Below are 15289 nucleotides of genomic sequence, written 5' to 3'. Positions count from 1 at the left end.
GAGTAAGCATCTGGCATTTAAAATTGATTTAATTACTTTAATGTTAATTATTAGACTTTAGAACATACATAATTTTTTCTTCCCTTATTTTCCTCTAGTGAGAAAAGTTTTTACTCTACCTCCTTTGGCATGCAGGTCAATATTCTCCTTATAGAACTGAATAAATGCTAGTTCAGAATTTTTTTTTTGTTGAAAAGCCACTTCAAATTTCAGTAATTTGAAAATGTTATACATTTAAGCTTGGTCTTACACTTAATATGTTTCTGTGTAAAGAAATGACTTTACCTTAATCTGCTTTGCTGGGGTTGTCATCTCTTTGTCAGAGTAAAGGATCTTTTCCTGGGCAGACTTTTCAAACTGCTCTTTTAACAACTTAGTCAAAACCTTTGGAATTTCTTCATCCTCAGGTGTATCAATGACTATAAACAGAAAAACACACCAGGGATACTATGTAATTACTAAAAATTATGTTTAAGAAGAAATTACGGCTGGGCATGGTGGTTCATGCCTGTAATCCCAATACTTTGGGAGGCTGAGGTACAACGATTACTTGAGCCCAAGAGTGTGAGACCAGCCTGGGCATCATAGCCAGACCCTGTCTCTACAAAAATTTAAAAAGATAAAATTATAATGCTATGGGAAACTTCTCACAATGTACATTAAGTAAAAAGATTCAAGGTGCAAGCATACATATGTCATTATTTCATTATGTAATTTAGGAATATAGGAAGAACTATAGTAAGACAATACAGGAAGAAAAATGTTGGTTATCTCTGGATTTTCCAAATTTTCTACAAGCATGCTCTACTTTTATGCTCAGGAAAAAAATAATAAAATGTATAAAACAAGAAAAGAAATTGCAGAAGACCTACTTTCTTAAGCAATAAAACCAAAATAAAGATATAGTCATGTAATCAAGTAAAGTTTTGGTTACAGTTGGCTTAAATTTTTTTTTTTTTTTTTTTTTTTTTTTTAGTTCTTCAGGGTAGCAAAGCTCATTCCATTTTTACAGACAAGACAAACTATGTCCAGCCTTGTGCAAACTTGCACAAATTTGGCTGTAGTCTAATCTCATATCTACAGATTGGAGAACTGGACTTAATAGTGCTTAAATCTGTTATTAAAATTAATTCAGTATAGATAACAACTCTATTCTCAGGGAGCTTGATAAACATCAAGTTTTACTGTAGGTCCCTGAGGCAAAAAGGAATTCAGAGGTGGTTAGCTTTAAGGTTTAGAATGGATATATCATAGGACTGATGGCCAATAAACTAATTTAGAAACTTATTGCACCTATGCCCACAGGCAAAATCTAATTATTTGTAGAAATCCTATTCAGCATTCCCTGGAACCATGAGTCATAGTTACTAAAGTTACTCAGAGGGGAGGATTGTGCTTTGGAAGTCATCCATTCAAACTCAAACACATCAATAGGAGAAAGGAGTATTGGAGTCAATAATAACAGATTCTTACCTGTTTCCTGAACATATTGATGAAACTGAGATGCTTGGTTTATTTCCTTGGTGTGCTTTTCAAGATGAGAGACCTGTATTTAAAGATAATTTGAAAATAAATTGTTTTTAAGAAGTCAACTATTTTAAGAAGTATTATTATTTACACATAATACTCTTCATTTTACAGTGATTTTCACCCAATACTTTAGTGTACATTGAAAGATGCTAATTAAGCCTCTATCATTTATTTTAACACATAGATTCACTTATAATAAAATATATTTGAATTGACGTCTAAAGTGCAATCATACTTTTATAGGGTGCCTATTTTACATTTATTTCTTAATTTATTTTCTGAAATGGAGTCTCGCACTGTCACCTGGGCTGGAGTGCAATGGTGCGAACTTGGCTCACTGCAACCTTCGCCTCCTGGGTTCATGTGATTCTCCTGCCTCAGCCTCCTGAGTAGCTGGGATTACAGGCACATACCAGTACATCTGGCTAAGGTTTTTGGATTTTTAGTAGAGACGGGGTTTCACTACGTTGGCCAGACTGCTCTCGAACACCTGACCTCATGATCTGCCTGCCTCGGCCTCCCAAAGTGTTGGGATTGCAGGTGTGAGCCACCGCACCAGGCCCTATTTTACTTTTTAAAATAATTCGAACTTGAAAGTGCAGAAAGAAACACTGATAGGTATTGATACTAGATACATAAGTAACAATAAATACAAATGCTTACAACAAAGTCATAATTTCCATACAGTACTGGAAAGTGTTTGAAAGTACTGCCTTTCTAAATAGTTACCATTTCTGTTCCATGAACATCAATTTTCTGTACTTTGGACGCTTCTTGTTCATTTCTTGCCATTTCCTGGCTGCTTTCTGAAGTGCCAACCTGGCTGCTATGAATTGCCTCCTGAAAGCAAACAGACAGACAGACAATGCCTTAAGAAAAGTAAAAATTTTAACTTTTTTTATTTGTGCAATTTCAGTGACAATTTCTGGAAAAAAGTTGAGATTCTTTAGTATATTGGTTTTCTTGGCTGCTATAACAAATTACCACAAGTTTAGTGGCTTAAAACGGCATAATCTTAGGATCTTATACTTCTAAAGGTGAGAAGCCCTGAATGAGTCTTCCTGGGTGTTGGCCAGTATCAGAAAGTATGCATTCTGTTCTGCAAGCTGGAGGGGACAATCCATTTCCTTGCCTTTTGCAGCTTCTAGAGGCTGCCCACTTTCCTGGGCTAATGGCCCTTGCCTCTATCAGACTGAGAACTTCTCATACTGCCATCTATCTGATACTGTCTTCCACTTTTAAGGACCTTTATGATTACATTGGACCAACCCAGATAAGTGAATATTATCTCATCATCATAAAATCATCTAATTAGCAGCCTTAATTCCATCTGCATCTTAATTCTCCTTTGCCCTGTAATTTAATGTATTCGCAAATTCTGGGGACTGGGACATAGTTATATCTGGAGACCATTATTCTGCCTGCTACCCTTAGCAAGCAAAAGTGTTAATGATGCATTACCCAGTATGAGAAAGATGAGCCTGAAAAAATATATATGTATTTTTGTTGTTGTTTACAAGTCACATTTTTATGGTACAAAAAGACATACTAGTCTTCAAATTGGCCATCCAGTATGATGACATATCCAGAGTTCAGCTGAAGAATATAACCATTAAATGTATCCAATATAGAGTATTATGCTAGTTTATGTCTCCCTATCTTCACATGTGGAACTACTCTTGATTTTGGTGAAGTTCGAACGGTTGACCCTTAATGAATTGCAAACTCGGAGCTCCTATTAATTTTGGTGATCCAGTCCTGCTTTTACTACAGAATGTGATTCTGACACAAGTATCTGATTGATTGATTGATTGATTGATATGATGAAGCAGTTAGCATACTTCTAAAAATCTTAACATCCAAAAATAAGGATACAGACAGATGACTCTTTACAATAACATATTTTTAAATGTGCCTGAAGGTGGGACTTCACTTTTATCTTGATATCCAAATGAATAATAAATACTATTTTTGAGATTTGACTTTTAAAAATTTGTCTTAGTACAGAATAGTCGAGTGAGCAAGGGTATATTATCATTATTAATTAAAATAGTATTTCTAAAATGTTTTTTTGCAGTAAGTTAAAAAACTTTATACTATCAAATCCCAATCTCTTAAACTAATAAAAAGTATAAAATTAATGCCAGTAGATGTATGAGACTTTTCGCCTCAAGGGTATTTGTTATACAGGGTTTAAAGTCTCATCAACCAAGGAGCAGTTAGTCATGTAGTTAGAGATGTTACAGTATAATCTGATCTTATTATGCTTTTCTAGGAAGGAGAATTAAGAAAAAAAAAGTTGAGGGCTTCCTAGAAGTCCTACATAAAACCAAAGACAAAATATGGACTTACACTTTTAAATGTAGATTGTATCTCATTAAATTGAAGACCACTGTAATTTCTTTTCCAAGCAGAATGCTTTCTAGGCCTAGTTAATAATCCACATATTTCAAATGATATTGGTAACATGTTTAACACACTGTTTGTGCTAAGGAAAAGTTCACATAATGAATAAGTGAGGAGAGTATGCATGAATAAGATCGCAAACTTTCAGCAATACATTAATTCTATTCAAACACCTACTTGCGAGTAATGTTCTCAAAATTGAGGGTAGAAAAATGAACAAAATGCTTTAGTTTCTTGAGAAGGAGCATAGAAAATGAACAATCCATATTCATTCCCTCAAGTTCAAAGAATCAGAATTCCATATAGCAAGATGCCTTGCATAATCAAGTTTTATTTGAGGCTACAAATAGCATTGTGCTGGAGAGAGCAATAACAATCATTGACAACTGCAGATGTAAAAAAAATGCATGGGCACTAATGACAGCTCTTTACATCTGTGACAAGTCTTTCCGTCTATTAGGGATATAATGGGAATATTCTATGGCTTTCTCATGCACACACTGAGAATTAGGAAGTACCAGTGAAACAGACAGTGAAGTAGCAAAGGAGAATGCACACCTGATCAGAACCAAGGTCCCTGTGAGGGGCACCGTGATCATTTCTACAGAATCATGTCTCCGCCTAGAGGCCTAGATGCCCGCTGTGGCCTGGGGACACGCTTTATTTGGCCTACACAGTGATTTTAAAGTTTTGAATTAGGTAACATCTACAAAAATAAAAAATTCTTTCTGCTTTTAAAAACTCTGAAGACATGGTTAACACTGCGTTCATATTCCAACATGGCAGAGTCTGGCTTTTAATTGGGCATATACCTTTTAGTTGGCCACCATCACTATTATTAGCTAATATTTAAGAGCAAGTTGACATTTAAAAAAAAAAGCAACAAAACTTGTCTGGTACCCATGGAAATTTGAGTTTCAGATACCTGTCACCAATCTGAAAGAGCAGAGTTAGTGACATAAATCTCTGTATTGAGAAAAATGCAAAATATTTGGAATAGAAAAACTGTAAATAAATGTAATTTTGACACATATTTTGTAAGTTATTTTCTGGGACAAACACTTTATAGTTAATGTGTATCTACTTGAGTAAAAACAATCTATGTCTATCATCTATAAATATATTTTCTTGTAGGAAATGATACAAAATAAACAGTACAAATGTACATAAATTTTGTTTAAAGTCCTAAGTTTCTACTTCAGCATTTATGTGCTATTTCCAGATAGAACTGTAATTGCCACACTAGTTTGGTATGTTAGCATCAATGCATCAATTTTACAGCGCCCTGGTTGCTGTATCTTACATAAAATACTCCTTAAAATATCCCAAGCTTTTGTTTCCACCATTTACTGTTTCATATTTTGCAACCAGTTTAGTTTGGATTTAAAACCTGACTTTCTTTCTAATTGTTGGTGTCTATAGAGTATAGAGTTAGGTAAAAAGTTGCATCATCATAATGCTCAGGCAGAAATCAAATTAAATAAAATGTTTTAAACAACTCTGGTCAGATCACCATGCATAAATTTACACCAATAATTCATAAATTGGTTTCTGAAAATTAAATTTAAATATAGACCAGTCTGCAAGAGACAAATGCTATTTTGTGCACAGGTCAGTTAACCAGTAGTCAGGAATGGGAGATTAGTCCTAACCCTCTCCTTTACTAGGTATGTTGTATTCTTGGGAAAATCATGAAATCATACTTAAATTCAGGTCTTTCATCTCATGAGGCATTAAAGGAAAGGAAAAGAGATAATCTATGTGCTCTAACTTTGAAATCTAAAAAGAAAATGCAGTACAACAGCAAGACAATATTATGGCGTCTGCATATGGTGTCACATCAGTCTGATGTGAGCTTATATATTAACCAACTATATCACAAAAATCTATTGTTGATATGCACATCTTCTAAGGAGATTTATCTTGCACAGGAAACAGTTCGTATCCTGCCTATTCAACTTTTCATTTTTATATCATTATAGGGAAAGACATTGTAAATTTCCCAATAAAATTGCAAACTCATTATAGTGCAATGAGTAAGGAAAAAGGACAGACTTTTTAAAAAGTTTTTTTTTTTTTTTTTTTTATGGCGATTCACTATTATTGTGACTCTTGGAAGTATATCCAATAGAAAAACACATGGGGAAAGACTGGCAGAATAGTAGATGGTAACTGCCTCACTAGTGTGGAAAAAGCAGAAGTTCATGTTCAATGCCAGTAATATAGCATTTTTACTAATCTCATTTTTAATAAAACTAGAAAAAGTTATGATACATTCATGTTATTTACATCTTTGTCAAACAGACATAAACAATACCAAAAACAGACTGTTCATCTTAGCAAAAATGTCAGTGGATTCAAACTTTGAAAGAATAATCAGTTTATTTTTCTTTTAAGTGATGAGCATAACAATTTGTGGGTGACTATTGTATTTGTCTGGATTTAAATATATTAAAATTCAAACATTGAATTTTTTCCTTTTTCTCTGAGGTTTCTCTTTTTATTTTTATTAATTTTCCCTTACAAATTACAATATACAACTTGACATCTCTAAGGTATGAGCTTTATATAAAGGCTTTTCCACATTCATTATACCCTCTTAAAGACTAAGCTCAAAAATTACTTTCTTTTTGAAACCTTTCCTGACTTCTACACAGGATGCACTATTCTTGTCTCCTTTAACTGAACTGTGTCTATCACATACATCCTCAAATCCCAATGATTAGCTTCCATGCACACAGTAGATATCCAGTAAAACATCAAGGAGTAAACACATGGGCAAATACAGTAGTCACTTTTTTTAGTAGTGTGAAAATTTTATAATTTTTAATCTGCTTTGAAAATTGAGATTCCAAATTCTTCCACATAACCCTATGATTTTGTTTTGTTGTTGTTTCGGTTGTTCATCCCTTTGACACTAGCAATAATATGTCAGTCACTTTACAAAGTGCACTCAGAAAGAGGAGTCTCTTCACAGATGTTCACAGATGTGATCAGAACATCTATGGAAAAATATGTGCAATGCTGTGATACTGTAAAGGGTAGCTGACACCATCAGAGAAAGGAGAAGTCTGTACCAAGACAGCAATAAATATACTAGAAGCCCAGATCCCACCATTATGCAATATATTCATGTAACAAAACATGTACATGTACCCTCCTGAATCTAAAATAAAAAATATGTATACAAAGAGAGCAAACATACACACAGAGGTAAGGATCCTTTCAACACAGGAAAATAAAAAGATATTCATGATGCTAAACAAACTAGTTTGTAGGTTTTTTTGTGAATTGTTATTCACTGAGTTAATGGATCTGACATGTTGTCAAAGATCATGTAGAAACTGCAGTGGGATGCATTGGGCAGAATTACTATGACATTTAGTAACTATGCTGAGATATTTATGATGACACTGAAAGACAATGATTTATCTTCATTTTTTAATTTATAAAAATAAGAAAATAACATTAAGGGAAAAGAAGAGTTAACGCAATTCCAAGTCCTAAGCCTTTATGTGACTCAATATACTCAGCAATGAAGGCTCCAGTTTTACTTAATTCAATAGTAGCTCTGCTAAAGTTATGGGAGTATGCTAGTTGGATTATTAGCTCTAAACATTCAAAACATTTTAATGTAGTGATTTTTTTCTTTGAAAGCGTTAAATTTTTAAACACGAGTGACCTTGTAGAGCTTCACTCATGCATTTATTTATTCAAACAACAGTTACTGAACATTGGCTATCTCAATGGCATTGGGCTAGGCATTGTCAGTATTGTTTAACACATTTCCGTGATCATATCTCTATCTATGCAATATATGTAAAAATATTTATATATATATTTAATGATACAAAAAGGCTCAGTTAGCTTGCAATTCCCTTGAAACAAGAATGCTAAATATATACCAAAGCATGAATTATGCAGATTTATTGCATAAATTTCTGAGAGAAGTGTTATCATTCCATTAATTTTAACTCTTCTTTGACTAAAAACAATTATGTTTCAGTAATATTTAGCTAGAAAGAGCAAAGAATAATTTTTAATAAAGAAAATAATTGGTTTAAAAGTACAAAATTTTGCTGTTATAAAAGGGAGGATTCTGAATAAGCAATGCTAGTTTTAGCGGCTAGAACTCTGACTGTCTTCTCCTGCTCTAAAAGTATTATTTATAGAGCCATATTCCAGAGGCCCAAAACGCTGAAGATTCATAAAAAGAACATATAAAAGATGCACTCTCAACTGAGTCGTCAAACATATTAGTCATATAAATAGCAATATTTATTTGACAAAATAAAAATGCAGCTTACATAAAGACATTCAATTCACAATAAAGAAAGCATTTCAGAAGTTTTATGAAGATGTATATTAAAGATATATATGTATATAATATTTCAATCCAACATAGACACAAAGAATCTTAAACAGAGACACTAGGATATAAATAAACATAAATGTCCAACAAGAGGCTGAAACTTAGAGTCTTACAGGGAAGTGAAATTACAGATAAAAAGTTTACAAAAAGAATAAAATATTCTAAAGAACAAAAAAATAGAGGTAACATGTGTCCTATGCTAACTAACACAAACCAAAATTGAGAAACAGAACTCTACCTCTTGATTACCATCCCTTCCTCAACAATATCCAACTGATTTCTATGCCCTACCAATGCTGTCTATTGCGATTTAAATAACCCTTGAGTCTGTGCCCTCTTTACCCTAGAATTTCTGACCCATTTAAGTCCTCACATATTTAATCTGGACTATTTCAGTAGTCTCCTAATTTATCTTCTTCCATCTCACCTTAACCTATTTGTATCAATCTTATAAAGCCAGAATAATCTTTGTTAAAGACATACCTATTCATCTTACTCTCCTGTTTAAATTGCTTCCATGGCTCTTGATTGCCTTAGAAGTAAAAATTCTTTAACATGACATAAAATTTTGTTTATTATCTGACCTTTGCCAAAATCTCCAGCTTTATGCCTCAGTTATTCCTCACTACACTCACAAATATATCATGTTGTTTTACCTTTTACACAAATTGTCCCTTTGCCTAGAATGCATTCTATATGCATGAAAAATTATTTCAAGTCTCAGCTAAAGCATTCTCCCTTCTCAGATGTCTTTCTTGATCCTCTTTCACCTGAACTAAAGTTTATCACAACTTCCTGGGGTTCCAATGAGCCTCATTCATATTTTCTGTCATAGAATTGGACACATTGCACTTGTAATTATTTGTTCTCGATCTGTCTCTCTAATAGAGTCAGTTCTTTGAGTGCAAAATAATGTCATACACATAACTGAATCTTTTGTGTCTAACATATGGTAGGTGCCTAATTGATTATCAGCTACTTAGAAAAGTACATAAATATAAGGCCCAGCCTCTAGAGTCAGCCTTCCTGGGTTAGTATCACATTTGCTCACTTTTCTTGGAAAAGTTACTTAGGCCTCCCATGCATCCATTTCTGGTTCAGATAACCAAATAATAATACTGCCTATCTCAGAAGGTTGTTGTGAAGAAGCAATAAGTTGATATATTTTTAAAAACCTGGCTCACAAGTGCTACAAATACCAAAGTGTTTGGTATCTTTACTTAACAAATATTTATTGCACACTTGTGTCAGACATTTTCCTAGTAATTCAGGATTTGGTAGTAAGCAAGGCCCTCCAAAAGACTGAGTAAAACTGGAGTTCAGCTACATTAATGAATTTAACTGGAGAATTTCACTGTAGAATTAAGTTCAGAAACTAAACAAGAAGCAAAGCTCCCAATAGGTACATTTTTTTTCTCCACCAGAGAAGGAACAGATTTAGGGGGGTTATTCAAAGGGAGAAGGAAAAAGGAGCCTGTATGTATTGTGACACTTCCAAACCATTCTGGCTCCTGACACATGGAAATATTCTGTAGAGATATAGCCAGAGAGCGGGTTTGTGATCACCTATCCAATTTATTTACACTTCATCTTTCATGAACTCATACCTAGTGAACAGTCAGTTCATAATGATTTAATCCATTATTACACAATTCTTTACAGGATTCTTCTTTGCCTGAAAGGTACTGTTGTATGATTCCCATTTTGACAGTAAAAAACATTAAGATTTGTAGATAATTTATCTTTATATCAGTCACAGCTCCCAAATTCAAGCACTGGAGCCTGACTGATTTAAACAGAAAAGGGAATGTATTGAAGAGGCATTGGGTGGTACGGGTGGAGAGTGTATCTCAAGAAATCTCCAGGAAACTGGAGAATAAGACTTAGAGGGTTTGTACCCAGTAACAGTACAGAATATAGTTGCAGAGACATCTGGTAAACGTACCCTGGTTGCTGCCACTGGCCTCAGACTCATTTACTGACAATGCCACCAAGAGTGTGTACTGGATGTTGCTTCTGAAATACTTACAAACGTATTGAAATTGCAGTAATCTCCTGCCACCAGCCATCACCAAAATTGATTATCTATGGTCCCTGCTTCTCATGTCACTAACTCTTATGCAAAACTTGAGATGGAGGTGATCAGTATAGTCTTGTTCGCACACCTGGGTCCTAGACATTAGCAAAGCTAGGAGAGTGAGTGTATGGTATTTGCAATTTCTCTTAGTGGTGGCTGGTTCTACCTCATTGGGTGGTAGAATAGAACATAGTTTTGATGTAAAAAAAAAGAAAACTGTCCATTAGCCTTCCTAAGAAATATTATTTATGAACACTGAGATCTTCTTAACCAAATGGAAACCAGTTAAAAGCACAAGAAAAGGGGTGCCACTCATTTTTGACAATAGATAACATAGTAGAAAGCACTATCCAAATCTTACTAAAAAAACTGATTTGGGCTTATTTTTTGGTAACGTATGTTCCATGAGACATTACAAGGACATGTAGGAAGACTTTGAGTCAGTGCAGTTTTCCTGTTAAGGGTATCATAAAGAGCTGCTGTTATACTGAATTATACAGACCTCCCTCTCTCTTTCACTGTCCCTCTGAGTCTTCATGGCCATCAGTCCTTTTCACTGGGAGAGATGACATTTTAAATCCTTATACAAAATCCAAACAAGAAGGAAGAAAATTAATAAAACAGATCTGGCTTGGATCCAAGCATTACAAGGTTATCTGCACAAACATGGCATCACAGGGCAATTATTAATTATGACAAAAATGATAACTTGTGTTTTCTTTAAAATAAAGAAAATGAGGAAAACTGAAAAGGTAATAATTTGTAATTGCACTAATGATTGTATCTACGAGCAACTAGGGGAGTGAAAAGAGATTGGAGTGGTAGGACTGTTGGGTTATGGCCAAAATTCATTATCGGTTCAAGTAAGAAATCATGTAAATAAGTCATAACTAATTTCAGTCTCTCAGTATCTTCGCTAGTAAACTGCTGGGACAGAGGCTGGGGGAGCACTGAAGGAGACAGGAAGGGCTACCATTGATCAAGTGTTGTTAAGTCTCAGGAAAAGTAAAGTACAAGGCCCTTTACAGTTGAGTAACGTCAAATTTCTTTAAGGCTCTTCCATGCTAGCATTCTACATGTTGATTTCAAATGAATTTAACCAGTAAAAGTGGTTTAGGGAAGAATGCTATGTAAGTTTTTAAAATATCAAAGATACATCGTGAATATGGTGTACTAGAATCCCATCAACAAGATATTTTGAATTAATATTTTTAACACCTAATGTCAATAAGTGATGCATTCAACATGCATTTGTGAGGTACTTAGCATATAGACTTGATGGTACTATTTCTTATTATCATAATTCCTTATGTAGAAATGAAAGGCCTACATTTTGAGGAAAGGAAGGAAAAGGAGTTCAGGGAAGAAAAGAAAACTTCTTTCTTGATCTCAAAAATGAAAAAAGAAAAAGAAACTATGATGGGGGGGGCGGTATTTGTTTACAGTGTTAGAATGCTGATACAAAATGTTTATGGTAAAAAGATTCACAAAATGAACCCCAGCCTAAAGTACTGACTTCATTGAAGTCCCAACAATCTCTCTCAATGTTTTTAAGCACTGCTATATGTTGAATTGCTATTAGATTATTGTAATTTGTACTCTGAGGAAAAGGAATAAATTTCAAATGCTACAGAAGGGTGTACCAATATCTCTAGAGGGCACTGATATTCACCCAAGGGTAAGCAAGTTTGACTGAGCTCTTGGCTCCCCATCTGGTATCCATCTAGTGGTAGGTACATAATGTGTGTACTGTCCTTCTCAAAGAGTGAGAAACGAAGTGGCCTCCACTCGTTCCTGAAGAGGTGAACAATTTCCTCCTTTCCATGCCTAAATAGATACCCAGGAGCGAAGGAAAAAGAACAAGTCCAAGAAAAAGCTCCTAGAAGAAGATGTAACCTCATTCCTTATTCTGTGTTGTTAAGATCTATGATGAAGCTAGGCAAAAATGAAGTTACCCTAACATATGTCTACAATAGCATGGCTCTAAGGACAGAACTTCTTAATGCCTCTTACTTTTCCCAAGCCTTGTGTTCTTCCAGTTTTTTTTAGCATGATAATTTGTTTGTAATTATGCAAATTAATAACTAAATGAACATCAGAAAGAATAGAGAAGCTTGATTCAAACCAATCATTTTCAAAGACCCACGAAGATGGGTTTATTTTGAGAAATACAGACCCAGAAGAAGCAGAAAGAGCTAATAATATCTTCTGTCAAGTACTAACAAAAAGCACCCATTTTCATAAAAGTAACTATGTGGAAAAAGCATTTTGCAGACTTCACTAAGTTCTACAAGCATAATGAGTCTATAACATTAATGATTTCTTTTGTTGTTATATCTTTCCTTGATACTGACAAACTAGCAAAATCTAAGAAGTTAAAATTTTGTGGCTTGCCATTTCATTATAGCAATTTGAAAATAGAGTAAATTTAATTAGCATATTAGGATATATTGTCTAAACAATTGAGAATTCTATTTAATATAGTTATACAAAAAGATCTGCTTTTATATTGTTAAGCTAATATGAGCCTTCAGACAGAAGGGGCAATAGAAAAATGTCTCTTCTATTTCAGCTTTCCCTAGATGTACACTCCCTCTGATCAAAGAAAATATAAAATTCCATTATGTCAAAAGACCTGTATTTTACATCTTTATTAACATCAAATACTTCTTGAGATCACCTAATTAAGTTTGGAGGAAACTCTTGCTGTGACCTTTTGTCTTTGGGGGAAAGGGTCTAGGTGCCATTTCCTCAACAACTCAGGGCCTTGTGATGAGAACAGCAGCACTCCTTTTTCCGCAAAGCAACCCCAATTTATTTTACTTTAAAGGAGTGAAGGATATATCTGTAAGTGTACATTTCTTTTCTAAATGAAATTGAAAGTAGGTTCTTTAGGAACAAATAGGATTATAGAAACAGAAGGCCCACGATACTATTACGAAGAAAACTTGTGGTATTGGTACTTGAATAATTGGGGTAAATGCTGTTTCTACAAATCCTATTTTGGAAAATGAGTAAAATGAATCATAGAAAGAAAAGAAACCGATGATGATTTTTAAAAAGCAATTGGATCTGTGCTTGCAACTCAGTCTTACTAATGGATATCTGTGCTATCCACCGAGGCCCTGACTTCCTGAGAAAAAGGGCTAGGGCACCCTCTACATGTTAATGTTTCTAACCACCTGCCAAGTCACCAGGAAGATTAGTGTACTTAGCTTTTTTCAGCAAAGTAAAAGAACCCAGCTGAATGGACACACTATACAGACTGCAGCATTTCCCCAAGAAGATGTTCCGCAAAAGACACAGACAGACATTCTACCTGTGTCTTCACAGTGTAGACTGGGAATGAGTTTCCCTTTATGATGCTGTACTGGAATGGCTGCCATGCTACCACAGGGGAGGGAGGAGTGAATCCCTCTACGCATTAGCAGTGTAACTCATATACCAATAGGTTCTGCAGAAAGAAGCTGAAATGGCTTCTTTCAACTTGCAAAGGGACTGTGACTGAAACTTTATGGTCATGCCTCAGCAGACAGTTAGCAATTACCATCAGCTTCATTTGGGACTAGCAGAGGTTGAGAGTTATAGTGTGTGGCTATAACGTAATGTGATTCATGTTAGTAGAACACGGAAGACAGTCTGATTATATTTTATGGGCACACCTTCAATCCTAGGAAAAGTCCACACAGTGGTTTAGTTATGTTAAGATCTAAAAAACTATAGGCAGTTTCACTACATAATTTCATAAGGTTTTTCACTTTATAATTAAGTAAAGCTCTGTCTTTCACAAAACAGTATTATTGATACAGAAATACCAAAGATACAAACCCAAGACACATTAGATGTATAGGTTGCATCATCCTTTGAAAATAAATTTTTAATGAAAGATTGCAAAAAGAAATGATAATGAAGTAAAGTTTCAGTCTTAATTATTGGTGTATCAATCTAATAAATTTTAAAAATTCCTTAATTTATTTTTGTTCTGATTGTTTTGTTTACTTTTAATGTTTTAATATATTTTCCTTCAGTTAATTTATATCATTCTATCATTTATTATCTGTCTCCCAGGCTGGAGTGCAGTGGTGTGATCATGGCTTACTGTGACTTTGAACTCCTGGGCTCAAGCCATCCTTCCACCTCAGCCTCTTGAGTAGCTTGGACTACAAGCACATGCCACCATGTTTGGCTAATTAAAAAATATTTTTTCTTTTGCAGAGATGGGGTTTTGCTATGTTGCCCAGGCTGGTCTCTAACTCCTGACCTCAAACGATCCTCCCACCTTGGCCTCCCACTTTGGCTTCCCAAAGTGCTGAGATTATAGGCTAGTTTATTTTTAATATTCTAATATATCATACATATGCAGAAATTACTATTTCAATATAGTCTACCACCAACAAAGGAATTACCTGGGATTAGGGTATCAGTAAATTGGTTGTTTGGCTGGCTAATATTTATTATTTTCACCATGATTTCTTTAAGCCTTTGCTTTCTCTGGATTCTTCAGTCTCCTATTCTATTTTTTGACAGCAATAGTTATCTCAAGAGAAATGTCAACATAAGAAGGCCCTGCTATCAGAGTGTGAACAGAATGACGTGGGCAGGCAACAAGCCTCAGATCAGAAATCAAGAAGGGAGAGGTCAACCCTGGGATAGCAAATCTTGCCTTACGTTTGCACTGTCATAGTCATTGCTACACATTAGAATCACCTAGAGAGCTATCAAATCCCCCTGCTCCTTGAGCATTCTCCAGAACAATTAAATCAACTACGTGGGCTGGCCGGGGAATTCCAGTGTACAACCCAGCATAAAGAGGGCTTAAATGCTCAAAGTTCCCACTGGGATTCCACGCCCAAGCTGAACAAGGAGGATGGTTTGATTCCAGATCTTTTTTTTTTTTTTTTTTT

The 15289-nt window shown here is 34.7% G+C and overlaps 1 protein-coding gene across 7 annotated transcripts in view; it reads right to left on the bottom strand.

The window, feature by feature from the left end:
- XIRP2 (xin actin-binding repeat containing 2) overlaps positions 1-15289 on the bottom strand; it is a 357739-nt gene that overhangs the window by 18360 nt on the left and 324090 nt on the right. For all 7 annotated transcript variants that reach the window (XM_011958041.1, XM_011958038.1, XM_011958039.1 and 4 more), the window contains 3 exons: positions 2260-2370; positions 1474-1546; positions 286-419 (listed from right to left, as the gene is read on the bottom strand). In XM_011958041.1, coding sequence (XP_011813431.1) covers positions 286-419; positions 1474-1546; positions 2260-2370 — 318 coding nt within the window. The remainder of the gene's footprint in view (positions 1-285; positions 420-1473; positions 1547-2259; positions 2371-15289) is intronic.

Source organism: Colobus angolensis, unplaced genomic scaffold (genome assembly GCF_000951035.1).
Source record: "Colobus angolensis palliatus isolate OR3802 unplaced genomic scaffold, Cang.pa_1.0 Scaffold456, whole genome shotgun sequence".
NCBI classification, from domain to species: domain Eukaryota; kingdom Metazoa; phylum Chordata; class Mammalia; order Primates; family Cercopithecidae; genus Colobus; species Colobus angolensis.
Note: the sequence above shows the minus strand (reverse complement) of the source record. Positions and strands in the feature narration are given on the sequence as shown.